At 47.7% G+C, this 25,685-nt stretch overlaps 1 protein-coding gene across 1 annotated transcript in view; it reads left to right on the plus strand.

Moving 5' to 3' along the window:
* Positions 1–22,328, plus strand: part of LOC144820053 (long-chain-fatty-acid--CoA ligase ACSBG2-like) — an 860,084-nt gene extending 837,756 nt beyond the window's left edge. Inside the window, exon 13 of the mRNA XM_078677707.1 lies at positions 22,252–22,328. Within this exon, the coding sequence (XP_078533833.1) occupies positions 22,252–22,328 (77 nt within the window). The remainder of the gene's footprint in view (positions 1–22,251) is intronic.
* Positions 22,329–25,685: the final 3,357 nt, after the last annotated feature.

The following is a 25,685-nucleotide window of genomic DNA, read 5'->3' on the forward strand; positions in this document are numbered from 1 at the left end:
TCTTTATTGTTCCCCAGTTCCTCAGCAGCCTGACAACCGCCCGTCACTCACGTTAAAGTGTAATGTTCAAAAAAACCTGTGGTAACGTAGCACAAGCAGTTAGGGCTATCTCAGAGGCAGTGTGTGAAGCATTTATGACCATGCACAATAAGGCAGTAACGACACAACAAAAGGACAAAACTCACTTAGGTATAGAAAAATAATATCTTTATCTAAAGTTTTAACTCAAGGCTCTCAAAGCGTTTCAACAAGCTACAATGCACGTAAACTAGTAGGACTCAAAAAGGCAATAACGTATTCACCAGAACATGACAATGAATGAGTTCAAGGCTGGGGCCTACGCGGCCCGTTGCACACAAGGTACCTGCAGTTGAAAGGGGACACAGCACGCAGCTTCTCGAAGGAGCAGAGACGGTGACAGGCAGACTCCCAACGACCACAAGTCTTGGCTGCATGAGCCTGCAGCGTGCACGCACAATGATCCGGGCACTCGGGGACAGCGGGCTCTCAGCGGCAGCAGCATGTGACTGCGGCAGCCCAGGTTGGTGGTGCGATGACTCTCGTCTTGCAGCTCCGTGGTGGGCTCACAGCGGCAGCAGCTCTCTCTTAGCTGCGGCGGCCCCTCGAGACGATGGCGACAATCCTCGACAGTGGTGAACAAGATGCAGGCACTCAGCGCAGCAGCTCTCCCTTAGCAGCGATGGCCCACAGGATAAATCACAATGAGGCAAAGTTGGCAAAGGTGCGGGCAATCGGCTGCAGCAGCTCTCTCTTAACTGCGGCGGCACACAGGACAAATCACAATGATGCATAGTTGTCAAAAGTGCGTGCACTCAGCGGCAGCAGCTCTCTCTTAGCTGTTGCGGCCCACAGGACAAATCACGATGATACCAAGTTGGCAAAGGTGCGGGCAGTCAGTGGCAGCAGCTTTCTGTTAGCTGAGGTAGCCCACAGGACAAAGGTGATGCAAAGTTGGCAAAGGTGCGGGCACTCAGCGGCAGAAGCTCTCTCTTAGCTGCAGCAGCCCATACAGATTCAGTGAAAGTTTTGGAGGTTCAAATTCAGGCAGGCTCTCAGCGGCGACAGCTCTATCTTAGCTGCAGCGGCCCACAAAGATTCAGTGAAAGTTTTGGAGGTTCAAATTCAGGCAGGCTCTCAGCGATGGCAGCTCTCTCTTAGATGCAGCGTCCCTCACAGATGCAGCGAACCTTCAGCTAAGGTTTCAAAGGTTCCCAGTCCGTGTTCCCCAAAGTAGAGGCTCCAGATTACTCAACGGAGGCCTCCCCTGCAAGCAGAATTCCTCGCACAGGAATTCCGACGGCTGACGGGGTGAAGTCTAATGTCCCTGAGACTTCAGCAGGAGGCGCTCTTGATTCAGGCCCTCAGGTAGTTTCTACGGCATGCTTGGTGAACGTTTCAAAATCCTTTCCTCTGCTCACTCGGACAGAGTTTCGCCTAGACATGCAGAAGGAACAGATTTAAACAAGGTTTCCGTACAGCGTTTAATGCCTAAAAAGTCTTTGTTCTCTAAAGTTACAAATCATTGAATCAGTTCGGTGGGGTCAGGGAGCACTTTGTTTATGAGACAACATCCTGACCTTTGAGAATGAGGGGGTCTGTTATCAGACGCCCATAGGGAGGTGGAGCCATCATTCACCTTGCCAGGCATGGCCCTGCTCGGATCAAAGAGTCACCCCTCCCCATGCTCTGAATACCGATCTCTCTCTCCAGCCAAGTCTGTTCCAGCTGGCCCTGCTGCTCCAAAACCAGATGGCCAAATACACATACTAGCAAAGCAAACAGTACAGCTTAGGCAAGAAGCTACCGCATTTTCAAAAGAGGCATTTCCGAAACATGGGATCTATAAATGGTTTGTACCAAAAGGTGTATCTCGATGTCCTGAGCATAAACATATCAAACTCGAAGTTCCTGTCAGGTTCCTGGGGTCAGATAGGATTGTAGAAGGTAATCTTCAACCTGCCCATTCTGGCCTATGAGAACAGATCGTTTCACAGTAATAATGGTGAAATGGAGGGTAACTCGCTATTAGAACATGCTACACAGATCTAGGCATTATGGTTATCCTTATTCATACAGTCATCTTTACACAGGGAGCATTTGCGCTGTGGCACTGATTAGCAGTGGCACAGCACCCAGAGCATCTAAATCCAGCCAACATAAAAGATAGGAAGCGAAAAGAGGAAGGAAGACCCACACCAATGATGCCAGGTCAAACAGTAATGATGTTGGCGAACTTTATTAAATAGAGGTCAGACCATGTACAGGGAGAGACTGACAGTGTGGACACAAGATTGGCTCTCCAGACATGATCAAGTATGTGTCCCTTGTATGTGTAGCAGAGGACCTGCTGAGTAATATGTAACTCAGTGAGTAGGTCGGTTAATTCTGTGGATTCAAGCCCACCCAGTGTCTCATTGGCCCAGTAATTAAAGTCGCCAATCAGCAGCATTTTAGCATGGTTGGTTATTAGGTGGGCTACCTGTTCACCCAAGGTGCACTGCCATCCCAGCTGTGGTCCTGTAAGCAGAATTGATGCAGTGCAACGCATCTACTTGCAGCTGCATTGGCAACACTGCAGCGCCATTCATCCCAGATGCCGGACTCAACATCGCAGCCCGCATTCTTTTCCGAGCCACTGCTATGCAATGCGGCCTAAATGTAGGACATCGAATTGCAAGTACCTTGTCAAACGCATCCTCAACGACGATGCAGAAATAGACTTCACAGCTCTGCAGCTCCCTCAGAACCACTGCTGTGCGACACCTGCTCGACGAACGTTCTCACAATCCAGTGCAAACCAGAATTAAAGGTTTTTTCAGAGGGCCTAACTGGCTTCCTGTATCGGGCCTCACTGGGTTCCTGTATCTGGCCCACGGTCCATCGCGAATGACCTCCATTCATGACTTTCTCCCGGTCCAGCACAACTAGAAAACCACAGTGGTGCTTTGCGCTTGTAGGCACTGTTTTTACCTAAATCTTTAGAATTGCATATCTCCAGTTCTACTGATTGCATTGTTGTTGTTTTGGTATTACAAACTTTATTAGATTTTACTCTACTGTCTAAATTGGTGTGATTTCACTTTATTACTGTTTGATGTACTGCATAAAGACTTTACACATTGCCTCCAAGGTAAGCCTGCCTGCTTTGTGCCAAGCTACCAGATAGTTAAGCCCAGGCTAATTTGGGTTTGCTGCTTCGGTAGAGTCTCACCCCCTCAAACAGTAACACACTTTCCAACTGAAGGTGTGAATGGAGTTCAGCTAATGTCCAATGAGCTCATGGCTTTCAGCTGTGACAATGAATTAATGGTGGTACCACCTTTCATATACGCTTCTCCAACACAAAAGTGTAGGTTGCCCTCAGGGATCCATCATATCGCCTCTATTATTCAACAGCTACCCAGCTCCCTTACCAAACCTGATTTAATTCAACCCCACCTGTTACAATTATGTAGATGACACCCAAATTATTTTTAAAAATAGATGGTCTGGGAGACCTCTACAATTTAAAACTTGACAACCTTCGGGCCATAAACACATGGATGATAAATAACCATCTAAAGCGAAATATCTCAAAGACAGAGCTTATAACCTGCTAAAAAATGACAAAAATAGCAGCCGACCGCCAATATGAGCCCCCTCCAACAATATCAAGACAAGTCAGAAACCTTGGGCAACCTTGGATTCAGACCTATATTTGACACCACATTTAACAAAGTAACTCCAAATACCATGTACAATATTGTAAATTGTAAATTGACGCTTGTATAGCGCACTACTCACCCGCACGGGTCTCAATTAATTAATGGTGGTACCACCTTTCATATACGCACGGGTCTCAAGGTGCTTGTACGAATACCGCTGTGGAACCCATCCTGGCTTTCCCTGTGAGGTGTCCATTCCTGGGCACCCCCAAGGTGGAGACCAGGCATCCTTAGCGTTATGGGGCCGTTGTGGAGATTAAGCAAGCAATTGCCCAGAGTTGCAGAGTGGGACTCCATGATTGGAATAGGTACCGAGGCGAGAATTATCAGGTCCGTGGAATTTTTGAACCCAAGACCCGCCGAGGCGGGGAATTGAACCCTGGTCCTGGGCTAGACCTCTGCATCAGGGTCTGCTGCTCTAACCATTGAGCTACACTTCTCCAATATAAAAACACTATGTGGGATCCTCCCATACCTTGGATCATTTCCAAGATTGACTATGCCAACAACCTATACCACGGCAGACTTGAATAGATCATAATGGCTAGACAATCAGAGGACTTTAATCTAGTCTGTGACTGAAGGTCCCAAATATCTATATGCTATTGCCGCTACTTCACGTCTCACAATGACTTTCACATATGAGAAGATGGTACCAATGTCCAGCAGATCTCCCCACTTCTGTCTCCATACAGTAAAGCCACCACTGCACAAGATCTTCACCCAAAATGTCTGATTGGACAATCCAGTGTAGTAACCAGCAAAGCAGACTATATCATAAGAAACACCATAAAGGAACCTGCTGACCTCTTCAAAGCAGCAGGCGTACTAAAAAACCATAAACTGCGCATCTCAGGCAACCTTTTACGAGGCAAAAATTGGACAAGCTGCAAACTCCTCTAGAGAGACGTTTGCCATAATGAAAAGACTTCTAAATGTCCATCCCCCACCCCCCATCCTGGCGGACCCCCACGGAACTCGCTGCGAAAACCAAGCTGAGTTCTTCAATAACAAAATCCAGACCATTTTAAAAACTCTTCCTCCACCAGACCCTTCAGTGGCTAGGCCCACAGTTGACCTTCCCCCCCGCCACCTACCTCCTGGAACATTTCGCCCCCTCTCCTTGAAGACTCTCCTATCAATTTTGCCCACAGTGAAAAGCGGATCACCAAGAGGCCCGGCGCCTGTGAACATCTTAGCTAAAGTCGCCTCCACTATCGGTCCCACAATCACCCATATGATCAATGCTTCTCTCGGCTCAGGCATTGTCCCTCCACTCTGGAAGGAAGCAATGGTTAAAACTCTTCTTAAGAAGCCACACCTTGACCCTGCAGATTTGGGCAACTATTGCCCTATCTCCATTTTACCAGGAATCTCTGCAATCACTGAGAAATATGTAAACCTCACCCTCTCTGAGTTCCTAGAAACCTCCAATTTTCTCCACCCCTGTCGAACTGGCTTCCGGCCTAGACAGAGTACAGAAACTGCTCTGCTGGCGGTCGTTGAGGAAAGCAGGAAACTGCTAGATGCCGGAGGCGCAGCAGCCATCAACCTATTAGATCTGAGCGATTCCTTCGACACGGTGAATCACCAGGTCTTGATTCAATGCCTCGGCTCCTCAAGTGCGGCATCCCTCAGGGTTCATCGCTGAGCCCGACACTTTTCAACGTGTTTATAGTCCCCCTAGCATCAATTGTAGCTCCTTTTGGGATCCATATGGTTACCTACGCCAATGACACCCAACTGGTCGTAGCCCTAAATCAATCTGCAGCTCACTCCACGACCTTGAAAACCTGTTTTACGGAAGTGGTACACTAAATGGGGTCCTCCCACCTGAAACTTAACAGAAGTAAGACCGAGATCATGACCCTGGGTAACTTTGATAATTCTGCCCTTAGAACCATCTGGCCAGCATGCATGGGTCCAGTTCCATCCCCTAAACCTGAAATAAAGAGCCTGGGCATCTGGCTGGATCATAATTTGACGTTCCAAGTGCAAGCCAGCAAGACAGTGGCAACCTGCTTTGGCTTAATCAGAATGGCAAGGAAAATGCTCCCCCTGCTTCCTCCCCAAGCCAAGAAAACCATGGTTCCAGTTCATTCTGCTCTCCAGACTGGACTATGGTAATGTGCTCTACCCAGGATACCCCGCCTCGGTAATCAATAGACTGCAGGTTATCGAGAACTACGCAGCCAGACTGTTGACGGGAATGCCAAAACTGTCCTCTGCAAAACCCTCTCTCCGTCTCTTGCACTGGCTGTCAGTGAAAGAGCAAATCAGTTTTAAATCTCTTTACATTTTTCATAAATCACTTCAGGGGCTCGGCCCACCTCTGATGTCAGCCATGGTTCAGCCTTACAAAGCTAGGAGACAGCTACCCTCGGATGACCTTCATCTCATCGTAACCCCCAGAATAAAACGTGCCAGAAGTGGTGGCAGACTCTTTTCTAGAGATGTATTGGGGTGATTCCCAGTGTAGGCATGCAGGCCATTCCCAGGAGTGGGCGGCACTAGTGCCCTCTGATCAGGGTAGACGACTCAAGTGGGGAAAGGTGGTCGCAGATGATTTCATGATGACATTATTGCCCAAACTAGAGGCCCATATATCGACTTGTTTGAACCAAAATACCTCAAGCCAAGCAACTATACAGGCCTTTGTTGCCATTGGATCACAAATCTCAAGGGACCTGACGTTATAAGCTAAACAAAGTACTCCCATGCCTTTTAAGTGGTTTGACGCCAAGTGCTCACGAATCCATAGAAGTCTAAAGCGAGCATTAAAAGCTGCCCTGAGGGATAAGGCCCTTATTGCCAATTTAAGGAGGGAATACAAGTTAACTTTAAAGGGGAGAAAAAACGCCATTAAAAAGGAAGCGTGGAACAAACTTCTTACGACAGATGTCCTACGAGATAGTAAGACATTTTGGGACATCATAAATCAGCCGTTTTTTGCTGGGGTAGATAATGCAGCCATTGACTGCGTTATTCCTGACGAGAAGTGGGTCTCCCACTTCAAAGAAGTTTATGGGGACAAGAACTGCCCACCCACGAGTGAAACAACGACAGGACGAGTCTCCCCCCCCGGTAGACTTCGATGAGGGCAAGGTTCTGAAGGCCATTCTGGAGACTTCGAAAAATAAGGCGCCGGGGCCTGATGGTGTACCCGCAGACCTCTATAGACATTCCCCGAAAATTTGGTCCCAGGTGCTAACAAACGTTTTCCGGGCAGCTAACGATAACGTATTCCCTGATATTTCATACTATCATAGTGCCTATTTTTAAAAAGGGGAAACGGGAGGATCCAGGGTGTTACAGACCCATTTCCCTCCTCGACTCTGCCATTAAGATTCTAGGCAGAGTTTTACTGTCCAAGTTGAGGGTAGAGTTGGAGGGTTGTGGGGGGCTCTCAAATATAGAATATAGGTTCAGAGAGAAACGTGGCACCCTGGACCAATGCTCTAACCTGCACCTTTTAATTTCCAAATATACGGTCGCCGGGGAGGGGTCCTTATATTTGGCCTTTATGGACCTCTCCTCGGCTTCCGATTTGGTGAATAGGTCCAAGTTGTGGTCGATTCTTTTAGAGATGGGGATAGATGCTTCCCTGGTAACATTCATGGCTTCCCTGCATCAGGACCTATTCGCTAAAGTTAGGGTCACAAAGGAAGGTAGGACGACGACTAGTTTCAGGTCAGAGAAAGGGGTGTGCCAAGGGTGCATCCTGGCCCCCCTCCTTTTCACTATTTATATAAATGGGCTAGGAAAATACCTAGAGGGTGGGAGGGCAGACGTTCCGCATGTAGGAGGAGTACAGGTATCGACCCTCCTATACACGGACGATGCTGTCTTAATCGCTCGCACTGGCAATGGTCTACAGGCCATATTGAACCGCTTCTGTTTATTCATGGAGAAGCTTGACCTAAGAGTCAATGCTAAAAAATCACTTTCCATGACAATAGGCCGACAGAGATCCAAGTCTAGTTCCAAAACCTTCACCTGCAGGGGTGAGGTGGTATCAAGGGTTCCAGTCTTTCCCTACCTGGGGGTCCTTTTTGATGAGAGGGGGTCCTGGGTCCCCCAGATAAAGGCGAAGAGTTTATCCTTGGCCCGCTCCACATCTGCACTGCTGGGATTTTCAAAAAGGCTGGGGGCCAGGCCGATGGAGGCACTCTTGAAAGTATACAATACCAAGTGCATCCCCATAGCAACCTATGGGGCTGCTCTATGGGGTTACGTCACGCATGACAAAATTCAAAGGGTAGAAAATGGGCTCCTACGGCAATTTCTATCGGTTCCGACGTCCACCCCTATATTTTCCATCCATGAGGAAATGGGTTTGTCCTATATTTCGTATAAACTGAAACCCTACTTTTCTGGGCAAGGACATGGCTTAACCCTGAACTAACTCTGAATCATATAATCCTGTCGGATGTTATTTCTCTGGATTGCGCCATGAAAATACCTTGGTTGAACTATTTAAAAAACACCTTTGCATCCCTAGGCAGACCTGAACTTTTCTTATCCCCATCGAACATCAGGAGAGAAGACGTTAAATGGATAAAGTTCCATTTTTTGGAGAGGGTACGTTTAGTTAGAGAGGAGAAGGAATTAATGAAACCATCAGTAAGATCATACTTGGTATTAACTACCACTCCCTCCTTGGAACCATACTTAAAAATTGTTACCGTACCCCTTCATAGATTTCTATTAACCAAATTCAGGTTCAACCTGATTCATTATACCTTAGGTTGTTACCAATCATGGGCCAAACCAGAAGATGCCGCCCCTTGCGAGTGCGATAACTTTTCTAAACAAGACACCCTGCATTTTATGATGTTCTGTGGTTTTTATACTTCCGCAAGAAAAAAATATTTGTTACCTGTACTGAGGGAGGCTGATTTTATACAAGTTAGGCCGCATTAATTTACCTCCAGATATTGATCAATACTTACATTATTTTTAGCGTTGCTAGTTACTTAGCGGAAGCATTTAGAATCAGGAACAAAAGAGTACTATGAACGCCCAATTTTAATTATAGTAACGTTTTAACTGATTTTAAAAATGTGTATATGATGTACAATATGCAAAACTGGGTTTCAGCACTGATCTTGTATATATATGAACTGCTGATGTTATTCTTGTGTGTATTGTTATCTGCCTTTTATGATTTTTTAAAAATCGAATAAAGTGTACTTTGACTGACTGACTAAGTTTGGATGTTGATTGCTGGGCGATTTGCGTTTCCCTATTCTGCTTATATCCTTAATTTCATTGTTTTTAGAACTGCCGTCATGTTGGGAGTTTCGTATCTTCACTTAAGCACCTGCTCTGTCGTTTATCCCATCTTTTAGTTCTGTCGTTGCTAAGCATTCCTTATTTTCTCTTGGTTTAACAATATGTAGAATTTCTGTTAATATTTCTAGTAGAGACGCCAATTTATCTATTATCTGGCCACACTCACAATGTAGATTTAATGAACATCCGCTGCCTGGAACCTTGCTTTTATTTTCCTTTGTAATCAGGTCGCAGAAAATGCCTCTGTGGCTACTGCGTGTCCTTCAGGTGACATAAGATGCTGCGATGGCTACTGTGTAATCATCAGGTAGGATAAGATGCCGCCATGGTGACTGCGTGACTTTTAGCTGGAATAAGAGGTCATTGTGGCAGCTGCCTTGCCTTCAGAAGGCATAGGATGCCACCATGGCTCCTCCTGACCTTCAGGTGGCATAAGATGCCACTGTGGCTACTGCATGACCTTAGGATGGCATAGGATGCCACTGTGGCTACTGTGTGACCTTCATGTGGCATAAGACGCCGCCATGGCCACTGCGTGACCTTTCAGTGGCATAGTATGCCACCATGGCTACTGCATGATCTTCAGGTGGCATAAGATGCCGCAGTGGCTACTGTGCAACCTTCAAGTGAGATAAGATGCCTCCATGGCCACTGCATGACCTTAAGACAGCATAAGATTATGCCGTGGCCAGTGCATGACTTCTAGGCGGCATAAGATGTCACCATGGCCACTCAGTGACTTACAAGGTGAGGCTGTAGGGACTGGACAGCAGCACAAAAGCAGCTTAATCTGTATACTCTAGAATCTCCAGGAGCGTGGACGGTGCCACATATGGGGAACATCTTATAACCTCAGGCTGGCACTGCTGCTGTTGTAAGTAAAACGTCTTTAGTTTCATCTGCCTGTCATTCTCGCCACTTGTGGCCCATTTAGTGGCAATATAATATATACAATAAATATTCTTGATTTTCTTAAAAGGTTAAAAAAGGAATTAGATTTTGTTCTCTAAGAGATTACTTTAGGGGATTTATGGAGTGACTTCCTTGCCGAAACTTCAACCATGCCTGGAAGTTGTACTTAAGTTTGAGATTGCAGAGTTGAGCTTTGGGTACATGCACTTGGCACACAAGCCTCCCCTGAGAGCAGTCTCCTTGTCAACATCTCTTCCACTGGTGTTGAAGATGTCAAGAGTGGTGTTGTTGCAAATAGAAATGCTGCTAGTGGCAGGGCTCACCCCAGGGGCCTGCACAGGAAGACTAGCTCTGACCCAGGCAGGAATCAGCTGCCTGGCTAATAGACCACCCCCTTGGCTGTACTTGTTGGGAAGGTGCTAGCCCATTCCTAGGAGTACAGGGAACCATGGTACAGCTCCTGGCTAGCATGTCTTTCATAGATGTACGTGGTGGCTGTAATTTAGTCCATAAAGATCATTTCCAGTGATGAGAAATATGAAAAGCTGGCTGCTCCAGTAGGGTAAGTGGTCCTTAGATAGTGGTTTAAGTGATGTATGCAACTCCTCAGTAGCCTCAAAAATAACAAACAAGCAGTCGAGTCCAGAATGAGGCGGTGTTGGTGATGGTTAAGTCACGTAACTGTAAATTTAGTCCTTTAGAAACTGTTGTAGGATCCTTCCTTTCTCCTAAAGAGGCGAACTGGGTATCCACACAGCTGATGCTGATTGATAAAACAAGTGCCAGCTCCTAGTGTAGGCTTAGAAATTGAAGTATTTTTTCTTTTTAGTTACTGAGTGTAGGAGAGTGGGGTCTGCAATCCCATGGCCACCCCAGATTTTTGCTTTTTGCTTCACTGATTTACGACTTTCCCTGGCTGTGGGCCTGCTAATCAGACCCACAGCCTAGCTGTTCTCTCTCTAAATTACAACCATGTACCTTAGGTGCATTTTACCAATTGGTACTGGGCCACCTTATCAGTCCCTGTACAGCATACCTTAGGTATCCAGGGCATAGGTGTACCCAGGGCCTACCAGGGGCTGAAGCATGTATTATGCCACCCCTGGCTGGCCACCCAAACAGACACAACTGGCTGCACGACAGCTGGGGCAAGGTGGTGTAAACACCCTTTGCTTTAGATATAGTATTCCTATATCTAACCCTAAAATGGACACATATATTCCTATCAGTCACTCCTATGGCAGGCCTTAGCAATCCTGAAGGCAGAGTGCTTGGTATTATGTGAGATGGTGCTCTGGCATGAGCTGAGCCCGTTTGCAGCTTGCGGAACCAAGTCCAAATAGCTGTTCCATGATAACGCTATACCATATACTCTTAAGTGCATTATAATCCTCGCGGTTAAATGCTAACTTTGGTATAGCTTTATCAAAACGTGTCTAGTACGGTGTCATACGAATTGGAATACTAACCCCTCGCCAATTCTGGCGACGGGGTTAGCATTCCACCCTTCTAGAGGGACACGACATGTATGTAACTGTGAACCCCGGTTAAAGTCAGACATAGCCTCAGCTCCACAAAATGGATGCTGCCACCGAGACACAAGTCTGCCCTCCTGCTGCTGGGAGTCCTTCCAGCAACCGAGGCATGGAAAAAGGGTTTCCTGTCAGGGGCGGTGCCAGCACCAGCCCAGACAGGATTTTGTGTATTCCAGGTAGGCAGGGCTGAAAGGAAGGTGACTACAAGTGGCACCCCGGTGCTCACTGTGCATGTGCCGGCTCAAACCAGTTCCTGGGGCACACCAGCCCCTGAGCTGGGGAGAGACTGGACAAAGGAGAGGGGTGTAACCACCCCCCTCCTAGTCCCACCCATAGGGCAGGACTTAGTCCCGTGCCAGCCCCTTTTTTTTAGTATAACGATAGGAGCAGGCCCCCTTCCCAAATTAGATAATTCTGAATCTTGAAACTACCTTCCACGAAAGGAAGTCTTGACTCTTCTGAAGACTCTCCCTTGTGGCTAAGGAGTAGCCACCCTGCACCAGCAGGCACCACCGAAGCTCTTGCGGTTTGCTGTAAGTCCATCCTCTGGATCCAGACTGCCCAGCTTGACGAGACCCGGATTCCCCGCCATCTCTGACCTCTACCTACATCATCCAGCACAGCTGAGATTCGTTGGTGCGACGAGACCCGTGGGACCGGCCATCTTCAAGGCCTGCACGATGCTTCTCCAGCACGACCCCCGAGAGACCCTCGAGTAAGTGCACTGGGGTTTGAGAAGCCCTAACCCTATGCAGCTCCAGCACCGAAGTCCAGCCTCCCAGCATCCACGAGATCTGCGTGGGGCCCTTCTGCTTCTTTGCTGCTTGCCACGTTGTCCGGTCACTTGCCCGTTGGCTAGTGACCCTCTTGACGACGTACCACGACGATTTCACCGCTGGTCTGGTTGCTCCAGACTGGCCCTTGCTCCCCTCCAACAGAGGAGCACCCTGGACCCTCCTGGTCCACTCCAGACGCCATCTTGAGTCCACCGCGTGGGCTTGCCTTTGCCAAGGCTTCTTGCTCCAATCCTGGTTTCAGCAGCGCCAACAGCAGATACCCTCGTGGGACAGCTCGCCCCTCCATCCTGGTCGCCGACAACGCCTCCTGGTCCGAGAGACTGCAGAGCCAAGCATCGCCCACTCACCTGGTCGAGGTGTCCTCATCCGGTGCCATCCTGGTGCCCATCTGATCACTGGCTAGTGATCAAGAACTGAGTCCCCTCTGCTTTCAGGTCATCTTCAACTGCAATCCAGGCTTGGATCCCATCGAACTTCATCACTGGTCGCCTGCCAGCAACTTCTTCTTTCAGGCTCCATTGACTGTAACGAGGATTCCCGACGTCTTTTGAACCCTATGCAGCCGCAGCCCCTGGGCTAGGTAACTCGAGCATTTTGGTGCTCCCACGTAGGTTCACTATCTAAGTGTCCAGATCCTTTTTTGTTTTCAGCCTAACTGGTCGGATTCGTCCGATAACACTAACTTTACGAAATATAGCATCCATAGACTTTGTCCCGCATCCCGCGTGAGAGTGCACACTCTGCACCCGTTCTCCCTAGGCCTCCTGCTCGTAATCTTAAGGTTCAGTAGTGTAGTTCTAGCGATCCTGAAGCCTCTGGATCTTGTTACTTACCTGCTAGTATTTCGCATTCCACTTTTGTAGTATATGGTTTTTCGTGCCCCTCGGGCATTTGTGTAAATTGTGCAACTTGAAGTATTTTCGTAAGAGTTTTGTATTGTGCTTAGCTCCCTGACTCATAAAGAGTTCAGGGTAGAACTGTTATTAATAAATATCCTATATTTTTATAACAACTTGTGTGGTGTCCTTTCACTTGGTGTTCAAGGGGTATATGTGATGGTGAAACAGCTGGCTTAACACGCCCTCTAGAGTTTAGCCTGAAGACTGCTCGTGTCCATGCTACTAGGATAGCTGGTCTGAAAGGTTGACTTACAACCAATCATCAATAAGGGTTGTTTGGTATGATACAAAGTGATCACTAGAATAGTGAGCACTATATATCAGGCCAACTTCTCACATTGGTGTGCAGCGGTTGGGATTTGAACTTGCTGTTGTTTTACCTCGCACGTATCCTAAGAATATCGATTGAAAGATCACATAAGTACCCAGGCACATATAACTTAACTTAGAATACTCTGAGTTCTACTGAACCAGCTGTTGTAGTGTAACAAGGCTTAGCACACCTTGACTACAACTCTTAGCAATGGATCAGTAGGTAAACCCATAGTGTAGGTAGGTGCATCACTTACTCCACACTAGAAGCATGTCTACCCATGGAGAGTCTTCAGAGACTCCCCTTGTGGCTGTCGACCCTCCACAGGTCACTTCCAGATATGCAGGCCGTAGCTTCCAGGAGATGAGACAATTGTGTACCTCCAGGAAACTAAAACAGGGTTCTAACCCTACCACTCCTTTTCTGTTAGGTCTCTTAGAGACTTTTGATGCTAGGAAAGCTTCTCAGACAGATGGGAGCATGCCCCCCTTAGAAGGTACCCTTGGTGATCCTGACCTCCCTGAAACTGAGGAAGTAGAAGAGGAGGTGGAGGAAGAGGAAATCTCTGGGGATGAGGCAGCCAATGGTCCTGAGCTAGTCAGGCTTACTAGGGCCAACTTAGACCTACATAGGGAAGGATCTGGGGGACCCCCAGTACTGACCCTAAGCAGGCCTAACTTTGGAGTTAGAAGAGATAGATCTCATTCTAGGGACTCCAACATCTCTGTGCACTCTCATGCCTCTGCTCAGAGGAGAATGATCTCTCCCCAGAGGAGACTGACTTCCCCTCAGAGAAGAGAACATGAAGCAAGGATGAAGCATGCTAATCTGAGGATTCAGAGGGAAGAACTTGCCCTTGCCAAGGAGAAGCTTGCCTTTGCTAGAGAGCAACAGTTGAGTGGGGTAGTCCCCACTGGTGGCAGCAATATCCCTAAGGATAAAGACAGGAGTTTTGACACTAGACACCTGAGTAAAATAGTGCCCCCCTTTAAACAAGGGGATGACATCCACAAGTGGATGACTGCTTTGGAGAGGGCCTGCACTGTCCAGTGCATCCCCCAGAGTCAGTGGGCAGCTATTTTGTGGCTCTCCTTTGAAGGCAAAGGTAGAGATAAGCTCCTCACTACTAGAGCTGAGGATGCTAACAATTACCAAGTCTTGAAGAATACACTGATTGATGGGTTTGGCTTAACCACTGAACAGTACAGGTTGCTGTTCAGAGACACCCAGAAAATACAGTCTCAAGATTGGACTGACTTTGTAGATTGTGCCACTAAGGCTTTTGAAGGCTGGTTACTGGGAAGTAAAGTTACTGATTACACAGGATTGTATAATCTAATTATGAGAGAACAAATCTTAAGTAATTGTCAGAATCAGTTGTTGCATCAGCACCTTATTGACTCAGATCTGACCTCTCCCCAAGAATTGGGAAAGAAGGCAGACAGATGGGTCAGGACAAGGGTCAAGCAGCAGAACCAGAACCAGGGTGGTGGCCAGAAGAAAGCATATCCCAAGGGTAATGAGAACAAGCAAAATGACCAGAAGTCTTCAACCGGGCCCCAACAATCTAAAGAGGGTGGGACCCAAAATTCCCAGAATTCCCAAAAGAAGAAGAATGGTCAGAAGAAACCTTGGTGCCAGTACTGCAAAAGTAATACTCACTGGTTTAGTGAGTGCACCAAGAAAGGCCCAACTCCTACCTCTACTGCCCTAAGGCACCTGCACCCCCAGTACAGTTAGTAGTGGTAGTAATCCTCCCAAGGCTATAGTGGGGTTAACCCTGGGAACTGAGGCGGGCTCTGACTTAGTCAGAACACCTACTCAGGCTGTTCTTGTTTGTACTGGGGACATGAATATGACCCCTACAATAAGTCCCAGTACTCTGGGCAAGTACAGGCAGACACCTTTGATTAATGGAAAAATGGCTCAGGCCTACAGGGACACTTGTGCCAGTGTCACCATGGTGACACCTAACTTTGTGGACCCTGGCCAGGTAATACTGGGAGCAGACTACCTGGTGACCAATGCTAGCAATGCCACTACCTCCCATAGTATGGCACTTGTTAACTTCTCCTGGGGAGGGGTAAATGGCCTCAAAAGGGTTGTTGTTAGTTCAGACCTCCCTGTGGACTGTCTTTTGGGCAATGATTTGGAATCCTCCTTATGGTCAGATGTGGAGTATAGGACTCATGTGGAAATGTTAGGTTTGTCAGCACATGTCCTTGCTGTGACTAGGTCACAGGCCAAGAAATGCCCAGCTGAACTAGTGCTGGATCCTGGAACAATGGACCAGACACTAACCAAGAGAAAGAGCAGTAGGGGTAAGGTTGACCCTTCCCCCCTGCCTCAGGAACAGGATCAGCTCTCTCAGGAGACTGACCCCAAGACCCCAGAAGGAACTGTCCTAGAAGAGCTTGAGCCTGAACAGGTTGAGTTTCTTGGGACAGGGGGCCCTTCCAGGGCAGACTTGAGGCAGGCACAGTTAGACTGTTCCTCTCTTGAACCCCTTAGACAGCAGGCTGCTGCTGAGGCTGCAGGGAATGCCACAGGTGCCCATAAAGTGTACTGGGACGATGGACTCCTTTACTCTGAGGCAAGAGACCCCAAGCCTGGTGCTACCAGGAGGCTGGTCATCCCCTTGACTCTGAGAGGTTTCCTTCTCACCTTGGCCCATGAAATTCCCCTTGCAGGTCACTTAGGCCAGAATAAGACTTGGGACAGGCTTGCCCCACACTTTCACTGGTCCCATAGGTCTGGGGACACTAAGAACTTTTGTCGTTCATGTATCACCTGCCAAGCCAGTGGCAAATCAGGTGGCACAACAAAGGCCCCCCTTATACCACTACCTGTGGTGGGGGTTCCCTTTGAAAGATTGGGGATTGACATTGTTGGACCAATGGACCCCCCAACAGCATCTGGGCACAGATTTATACTGGTGGTAGTGGATCATGCCACCAGGTATCCAGAAGCTATTCCCCTTAGAACCACTACAGCTCCTGTTGTGGCAAGGGCCCTGGTTGGAGTTTTCTCCAGAGTGGGGTTCCCTAAGGAGGTGATCTCTGACAGAGGTGCAAACTTTATGTCAGGATACTTGACTGCTATGTGGAAGGAATGTGGTGTCAATTACAAATTCACCACACCCTATCACCCACAATGCAATGGGCTTGTTGAGAGATTCAACAAGACCCTCAAAGGGATGATAAAAGGGTTACCAGAAAAGCTTAGGCGAAGATGGGACATCCTTTTACCCTGCCTTCTGTTTGCTTACAGAGAGGTCCCACAGAAGGGGGTTGGTTACAGCCCTTTTGAGCTTTTGTTTGGACATCGTGTAAGAGGACCCCTATGTCTTGTGAAGGAAGGATGGGAGTTACCTCTCAAAAAGCCTAAGCTTGACATAGTGGACTATGTACTTGGTCTCCACTCCAGGATGGCAGAGTACATGGAGAAGGCATTTAAAAACCTTGAGGCCAGCCAGGAACTTCAAAAAGCTTGGCATGACCAAAAGGCTGTCCTAACTGTATACCATGCAGGACAGAAGGTGTGGGTGTTGGAGCCAGTGGCTCCAGCAGCTCTCCAAGACAAATGGTCTGGACCCCACATCATCATTGAACAGAAGGGAGAAGTCACCTACTTGGTTGACATGGGAACTCCCAGGAGCCCTCACAGAGTACTTCATGTGAATAGGCTCAAAGCATTTGTTGACAGGGAGGACATGGGCTTGCTCATGGCCACAGATGAGGGACAGGAGGAAGAGAGTGACCCTCTCCCAGCCCTGCTCACTCAGAACCCTGATGATGGGTCAGTAGATGGTGTAGTCTTTTCTGACAGCCTCTCTGAGCATCAGCAACAGGATTGTAGGCAAGTCCTGCAATCCTTCAGACAAATGTTTTCTCTGACCCCCAGTCAGACAAACTGGTGCACACATGAGGTGGACACTGGAGACAGTCTGCCTATAAAGAGTAAAATCTACAGGCAACCTGACCACGTCAGGGACTGCATAAAAACTGAAGTACAAAAGATGTTGGAATTGGGAGCCATTGAACCCTCAGAGAGCCCTTGGGCTAGTCCTGTAGTTCTAGTGCCTAAACCTCACACCCAGGATGGTAAGAGAGAGATGAGGTTTTGCGTAGACTACAGGGGTCTCAATGCTGTCACTAAGACAGATGCCCATCCAATACCCAGGGCAGATGAACTGATAGATAAGTTGGCTTCCGCAACTTTCTTAAGTACATTTGACCTAACAGCTGGTTATTGGCAAATCAGGTTAGCTGAGGATGCCAAGGCCAAGACAGCATTTTCTACCCCAGGAGGTCATTACCAATTTGTGGTGATGCCCTTTGGTTTGAAAAATGCACCTGCCACTTTTCAAAGGTTGGTGAACCAAGTTCTCACTGGGTTGGATGACTTCTGTGCAGCATATCTAGATGATATTGCTGTCTTTAGCTCCACCTGGGAGGATCACCTGATCCACCTGAGGAAAGTTTTAGAGGCCCTGCAAAAGGCAGGCCTCACTATCAAGGCTACTAAGTGCCAGATAGGGCAGAGTCAAGTTGTATACTTGGGCCACCTTGTAGGTGGAGGCCAAGTTCAACCTCTGGAGAGCAAGATACAGGCCATAAAGGACTGGGCTCCTCCAACCACCCAGACACAGGTAAGAGCTTTCTTTGGCCTGTCTGGTTATTACAGGAAATTTGTCAGAAATTATGGGACCATTGTGACACCACTTAATGACCTGACAAGTAAGAAAATGCCAAAGAAAGTTCAGTGGACAGTTAGCTGTCAGAAGGCATTCGATGACCTAAAGCAGGCCATGTGCACTGCACCTATTCTCAAGAGTCCAGACTACTCCAAGCCATTCATTGTCCAAACAGATGCTTCTGAGTTGGGTGTGGGAGCTGTTCTTTCTCATCTGAATATTGATGGTCATGACCAGCCCATTGCTTTTATAAGCAGAAGGCTGACCCCTAGAGAGAAACGTTGGTCAGCTATTGAGAGGAAGGCCTTTGCTGTGGTTTGGGCCCTGAAGAAGTTGAGGCCATACTTGTTTGGTACTCACTTCAAAGTTCAGACCGACCATAAGCCCCTCTTATGGCTAAATCAAATGAAGGGTGAAAACCCCAAACTTCTTAGGTGGTCCATTTCCATACAGGGGATGGACTTTACAGTGGAGCACCACCCAGGAACTGACCATGGTAATGCAGATGGTCTCTCCAGGTACTTCCACTTAGAGCAAGAAGACTCACCTGGTCAAGGTTAGTTTAATGTCCCTAAGTTTGGGGGGGGGGGGGTTATGTAGGGGAGTGGGGTCTGCAATCCCATGGCCACCCTAGATTTTTGCTTTTTGCTTCACTGATTTACGACTTTCCCTGGCTGTGGGCCTGCTAATCAGACCCACAGCCTAGCTGTTCTCTCTCTAAATTACAACCATGTACCTTAGGTGCATTTTACCAATTGGTACTGGGCCACCTTATCAGTCCCTGTACAGCATACCTTAGGTATCCAGGGCATAGGTGTACCCAGGGCCTACCAGGGGCTGAAGCATGTATTATGCCACCCCTGGCTGGCCACCCAAACAGACACAACTGGCTGCACGACAGCTGGGGCAAGGTGGTGTAAACACCCTTTGCTTTAAATATAGTATTCCTATATCTAACCCTAAAATGGACACATATATTCCTATCAGTCACTCCTATGGCAGGCCTTAGCAATCCTGAAGGCAGAGTGCTTGGAATTATGTGAGATGGTGCTCTGGCATGAGTTGAGCCCTTTTGCAGCTTGCGGAACCAAGTCCAAATAGCTGTTCCATGATAACGCTATAGCATATACTCTTAAGTGCATTATAATCCTCGCGGTTAAATGCTAACTTTGGTATAGCTTTATCAAAACATGTCGAGTAAGGTGTCATACGAATTGGAATACTAACCCCTCGCCAATTCTGGCGACGGGGTTAGCATTCCACCCTTCTAGAGGGACACGACATGTATGTAACTGTGAACACAGGTTAAAGTCAGACATAGCCTCAGCTCCACAAAATGGATGCTGCAACCGAGACACAAGTCTGCCCTCCTGCTGCTGGGAGTCCTTCCAGCAACGGAGGCATGGACAAAGGGTTTCCTGTCAGGGGCGGTGCCAGCACCATCCCAGACAGGATTTTGTGTATTCCAGGTAGGCAGGGCTGAAAGGAAGGTGACTGCAAGTGGCACACCGGTGCTCACTGTGCATATGCCGGCTCAAACCAGTTCCTGGGGCACACCAACCCCTGAGCTGAGGAGAGACCGGACAAAGGAGAGGGGTGTAACCACCCCCCTCGTAGTCCCACCCATAGGGCAGGAATTAGTCGCGTGCCAGCCCCCTTTTTTTAGTATAAAGATAGGAGCAGGCCCCCTTCACAAATTAGATAATTCTGAATCTTGAAACTACTTTCCACGAAAGGAACTCTTGACTCTTCTGAAGACTCTCCCTTGTGGCTAAGGAGTAGTCACCCTGCACCAGCAGGCACCACCGAAGCTCTTGCGGTTTGCTGTAAGTCCATCCTCTGGATCCAGACTGCCCAGCTTGACGAGACCCGGATTCCCCGCCATCTCTGACCTCTACCTACATCATCCAGCACAGCTGAGATTCGTGGGTGCGACGAGACCCGTGGGACCTGCCATCTTCAAGACCTGCACGATGCTTCTCCAGTACGACCCCCGAGAAACCCTCGAGTAAGTGCACTGGAGTTTGAGAAGCCCTAACCCTAAGCAGCTCCAGCACCGAAGTCCAGCCTCCCTACATCCACGAGATCTGCGTGGGGCCCTTCTGCTTCTTTGCTGCTTGCCACGTTGTCCGGTCACTTGCCCGTTGGCTAGTGACCCTCTTGACGACGTACCACGACGATTTCACTGCTGGTCTGGTTGCTCCAGACTGGCCCTTGCTCCCCTCCAACAGAGGAGCACCCTGGACCCTCCTGGTCCACTCCAGACGCCATCTTGAGTCCACCGCGTGGGCTTGCCTTTGCCAAGGCTTGTTGCTCCAATCCTGATTTCAGCAGCGCCGAATGCAGACACCCTCGTGGGACAGCTCGCCCCTCCATCCTGGTCGCCGACAACGCCTCCTGGTCCGAGAGACTGCAGAGCCAAGCGTCGCCCACTCACCTGGTCGAGGTGTCCTCATCCGGTGCCATCCTGGTGCCCATCTGATCACTGGCTAGTGATCAAGAACTGAGTCCTCTCTGCTTTCAGGTCATCTTCAACTCCGATCCAGGCTTGGATCCCATCGAACTTCATCACTGGTCGCCTGCCAGCAACTTCTTCTTTCAGGCTCCATAGACTGTAACGAGGATTCCCGACGTCTTTTGAACCCTATGCAGCCGCAGCCCCTGGCCTAGGTAACTCGAGCATTTCGGTGCTCCCACGTAGGTTCACTATCTAAGTGTCCAGATCCTTTTTCGTTTTCAGCCTAACTGGTCGGATTCGTCCGATAACACTAACTTTATGAAATCTAGCATCCATAGACTTTGTCCCGCATCCCGCGTGAGAGTGCACACTCTGCACCCGATCTCCCTAGGCCTCCTGCTCATAATCTTAAGGTTCAGTAGTGTAGTTCTAGCGATCCTGAAGCCTATGGATCTTGTTACTTACCTGCTAGTATTTCGCATTCCACTTTTGTAGTATATGGTTTTTCGTGCCCCTCGAGCATTTGTGTAAATTGTGCAACTTGAAGTATTTTCGTAAGAGTTTTGTATTGTGCTTAGCTCCCTGACTCATAAAGAGTTTAGGGTAGAACTGTTATTAATAAATATCCTATATTTTTATAACAACTTGTGTGGTGTCCTTTCACTTGGTGTTCAAGGGGTATATGTGATGGTGAAACAGCTGGCTTAACACGCCCTCTAGAGTTTAGCCTAAAGACTGCTCGTGTCCATGCTACTAGGATAGCTGGTCTAAAAGGTTGACTTACAACCAATCATCAAGAAGGGTTGTTTGGTATGATACAAAGTGATCACTAGAATAGTGAGCACTATATATCAGGCCAACTTCTCACACTGAGGATTCCTGGTGTGAGGTTGAAACGTGTAAAAAATGGGATAGGAATTTTGGGAAACTGTGTTTTGGCAGTCGGCTTGCTTTCTGCAAATACTGCGGTGTCATAGATAAACGAGACCCAGATGTTAGATTGGAGTTCATGTCCTGGTGAGCTGGGATCTGACTGAGAGCCCATTTTGGCTCTGTTACTCACAAATGCAGAATTGGAAAACGAAACACTTGGTTAGAAAAGGTTGAAATAGTTCTTGTGTGAACAAACCCTCACCCAACCTTTGCACAAATTCCAAGAAAATCAAGTATATCTGTAAATATTTCATAAAAATACATTAGGCCTGATTCACAAAGATCAACTTAGACCAAAAATTTAAGGGCCTTATTCACAAAGGTAAACTTACACTTTAGGTCTAAAATTTGACTTAAGGTCTAAACTTACACTTTTGGTCTAACTTTACTAGTAGTAAAGTTAGACTTTTTGATCTAGGTTTCGCCTAAAAGTCTAACTAAAACCAAAAGGCTAACTCTCCTAGTTGTAAAGTTAGACTTTGGGTCTAAGTTAAGACCAAACATCTAATTTTACTACTAGGAGAGTCAGACATATGGTCTAAGTTTACCTTTGTGAATCGGGCCCATTAAGTTTGGATTCAAAATAGGCCTGTGAAAGTGGCTTGGTGTTTGGGGAGCGCTTGAGTGAGGAAGATTTGTGGCTGCGATGGGGAGTTGCCTGCTAATTTTTCTCTGTCTTCTCCCGCAGGGCCAACATTGAAACTGAAGCGACATGTCGTATTGAAGATGTACAAAGAAGACATTGAGAACTTCTACAAAGACTGAAGCAAAGGGCTCTTATTGGGCTAGAAATAGATTGACCTTGCGTAAACCTACTCCATAAAGCAGGACAGCACAGAGACAACTTGGAACCTTACTTTCTTTTCCTAAAACACTTACCTTTTGTGAAGATCCTACTTCCAGGTCTTCTGCTCAGCCGTCCAGGGGGGTGCTTTGGTTACTCCACTATTAGAACTTTCATAGATTCCCATGCTTGTATCATTCCCCGTCTTCGGAATGGGAGTCCCAGGTATACATAAAATATATCACTAAATAGAACCTAGGCTTAGGCCCATTGCTGTTTTGCAACCTTTCCACCTCTTTTTGTTAAAGTGACCCAAAAAAATTAACATCCAATCAGATTAGCCTCACCCCTTAGAACCCTACTGAGAGAAGCTCAGAACGTCAGATTTTCTACTGAACGTTGTGCAAGGGCGTCTCGACTGAGCTCTGCTCAGTTTTTTTCCTAGAACTTAGTTTCTACAACTTTTTCAACCATTTGTTTTTCAACAATTTCTCCAGGATGTCAGATAAAGAGAAGAAGGCCCTCTTTAAAGCATGTGTTACTGTAGTGAAGTCAGGGCCTTGTTTGCGCACATTGCTATGTTAGCATAGGCTCTTTAGAAGTGTAAACACCATTTTACCTTTTTGCTGCTTTTGCACACAACACTGCATACAACTGTTGTTGTAAGTTAGGCTGTGTGAATTTCTTCACATGAGAATGGCTTGTTTTCAACATCCCTAGACTTACATCGTGATCTTAGTCTGCACAGTGAGTGCTAAAGCCTCCAAGGTTATCATAACAATGTTAGCTGTTGTTCTGGCTGATCGACTCACGTTATAGACACAATATGCGCGCAGCTGCAGCTAACTGAATTTCTGGCTCCTTTAATATTGCACTGTAGGCATGATTTTAGGCACTTGGAGAACATCGGTTTTCAGAGAGAGAGAGAGCTTTTGCAGATCTTGATGTGATTCACCTCTGCTGATCTTGGAGGTATGGGGTCCCCTATTCAAGCCTTAGAGACCTATATTTTATAAAACATAATTCCTAGCTAGGGAGGGTGGCATACAAGGCACTATAGGACCTGTTTCCACTATCATTATAATATGATTTCTCCTTTTGTGTTTTTTGGAATTGTAACAATGCTGATCGGATTATTTTTAATCATATGCCTGCTAATGTTAGCAAAAATACTGCATCTTAGAGCACGTCGTTAAAATAAACATTTTAAACTTTTCTGTGTCTCTATTTACTCCTGTTGTGGACTGGTATGAGAATAACAAACGAAAGAGTGTTCTTGATTCCCACCATTCCTGAGTATAATCTAAGTCTCATGTTCTGGGTTGTCTCATCATTGGTACCTTTGCTGTAGGACGAAGAGCTAATGAGACACTGTTGCTAGTCGGTTAGGAGTTCTAGGTACTGAGGTGAGTTTTTTGGTCCACCACAATTCACTGAGGTTGTGGGTCTTTGTGCACATTTCTGTGTGTGAGCAGAATCCTTGCAACATGGCACACCTAACGATGTGCTCTTATTTTGTGACTCTCGAGTAGTGCGTATATCAGTCAACGACCCCCTCATTATTGTCTCCGGTTCACAGTGGTGACAGATTAACCTACCTGTAGGTAGATAGGTTTTTCAAGCTTGATAATTTAAAACGGTTTTTATTGAATTACTACCCAGTTGTACTACATTACATTTGCATTGTTCTTGTTCTTCTCTGTGTCCTTATGGCTGATGTTGACATACCACAGCATAGTAGGGTGGCAGTCCGCAATCACTTGCAGATGTATGGCATCATCGTAGATGGGTGGTGATGGACGGAGCATCTGAACCAATCAAACATTCACACCCAGTCAAAAGATCTTGGTTTAATCAATCACCGTTCTTTAGCCCACTCTGCCACCCCAGTTCAGACATGGCCATATGCAAATCAGTCTGACCCTGTGCCTCATGGGAACAGTCCAGGCCGAATTGCCAAGCCATGCCTTCCCTGGACCGGAAACAAGCTTCCGAGGACCGGTTTCTGGAATTACAGCCGTCTTCAGCCCGGCTTACTTGAATCCAGTGGCAAAGTGAGCAAGGGACTCACGTCTGAGCATACCCGGCCACACTTATGGCGGCCAAAGCGGTACAAAAGGGGGTGGTGATGGACGGAGCATCTGAACCAATCAAACACTCACACCCAGTCAAAAGATCTGGGTTTAATCCATCACCGTTCTTTAGCCCACTCTGCCAACCCAGTTCAGACATGGCCATATGCAAATCAGTCTGACCCTGTGCCTCATGGGAACAGTCCAGCCCGAACTGCCAAGCCATGCCTTCCCTGGACCGGAAACAAGCTTCCGAGGACCGGTTTCTGGCATTACAGCCGTCTTCAGCCCGGCTTGCTTGAATCCAGTGGCAAAGTGAGCAAGGGACTCACGTCTGAGCATACCCTGCCACACTTATGGCGGCCAAATCGGTACAAAAGGGGGTGGTGATGGACAGAGCATCTGAACCAATCAAACACTCACACCCAGTCAAAAGATCTGGGTTTAATCCATCACCGTTCTTTAGCCCACTCATGTGCCTCATGGGAACAGTCCAGCCCGAACTGCCAAGCCATACCTTCCCTGGACCGGAAACAAGCTTCCGAGGACCGGTTTCTGGAATTACAGCCGTCTTCAGCCCGGCTTGCTTGAATCCAGTGGCAAAGTGAGCAAGGGACTCACGTCTGAGCATACCCTGCCACACTTATGGCGGCCAAAGCGGTACAAAAGGGGGTGGTGATGGATGGAACATCTGAACCAATCAAACACTCACACCCAGTCAAAAGATCTGGGTTTAATCCATCACCGTTCTTTAGCCCACTCTGCCACCCCAGTTCAGACATGGCCATATGCAAATCAATCTGACCCTGTGCCTCATGGGAACAGTCCAGCCCGAACTGCCAAGCCGTGCCTTCCCTGGACCGGAAACAAGATTCCGAGGACCGGTTTCTGGCATTACAGCCATCTTCAGCCCGGCTTGCTTGAATCCAGTGGCAAAGTGAGCAAGGGACTCACATCTGAGCATACCCTGCCACACTTATGGCGGCCAAAGTGGGTCAAAAGGGGGTGGTGGTGGACGGAGCATCTGAACCAATCAAACACTCACACCTAGTCAAAAGATCTGGGTTTAATCCATCACCCTTCTTTAGCCCACTCTGCCACCCCAGTTCAGACATGGCCATATGCAAATCAGTCTGACCCTGTGCCTCATGAGAACAGTCCAGCACGAACTGCCAAGCCATGCCTTCCCTGGACCGGAAACAAGCTTCCGAGGACCGGTTTCTGGCAATACAGTTGTCTTCAGCCCGGCTTGCTTAAATCCAGTGG

Source organism: Lissotriton helveticus, chromosome 2_1, assembly GCF_964261635.1.
Source record: "Lissotriton helveticus chromosome 2_1, aLisHel1.1, whole genome shotgun sequence".
Lineage (NCBI taxonomy): Eukaryota > Metazoa > Chordata > Amphibia > Caudata > Salamandridae > Lissotriton > Lissotriton helveticus.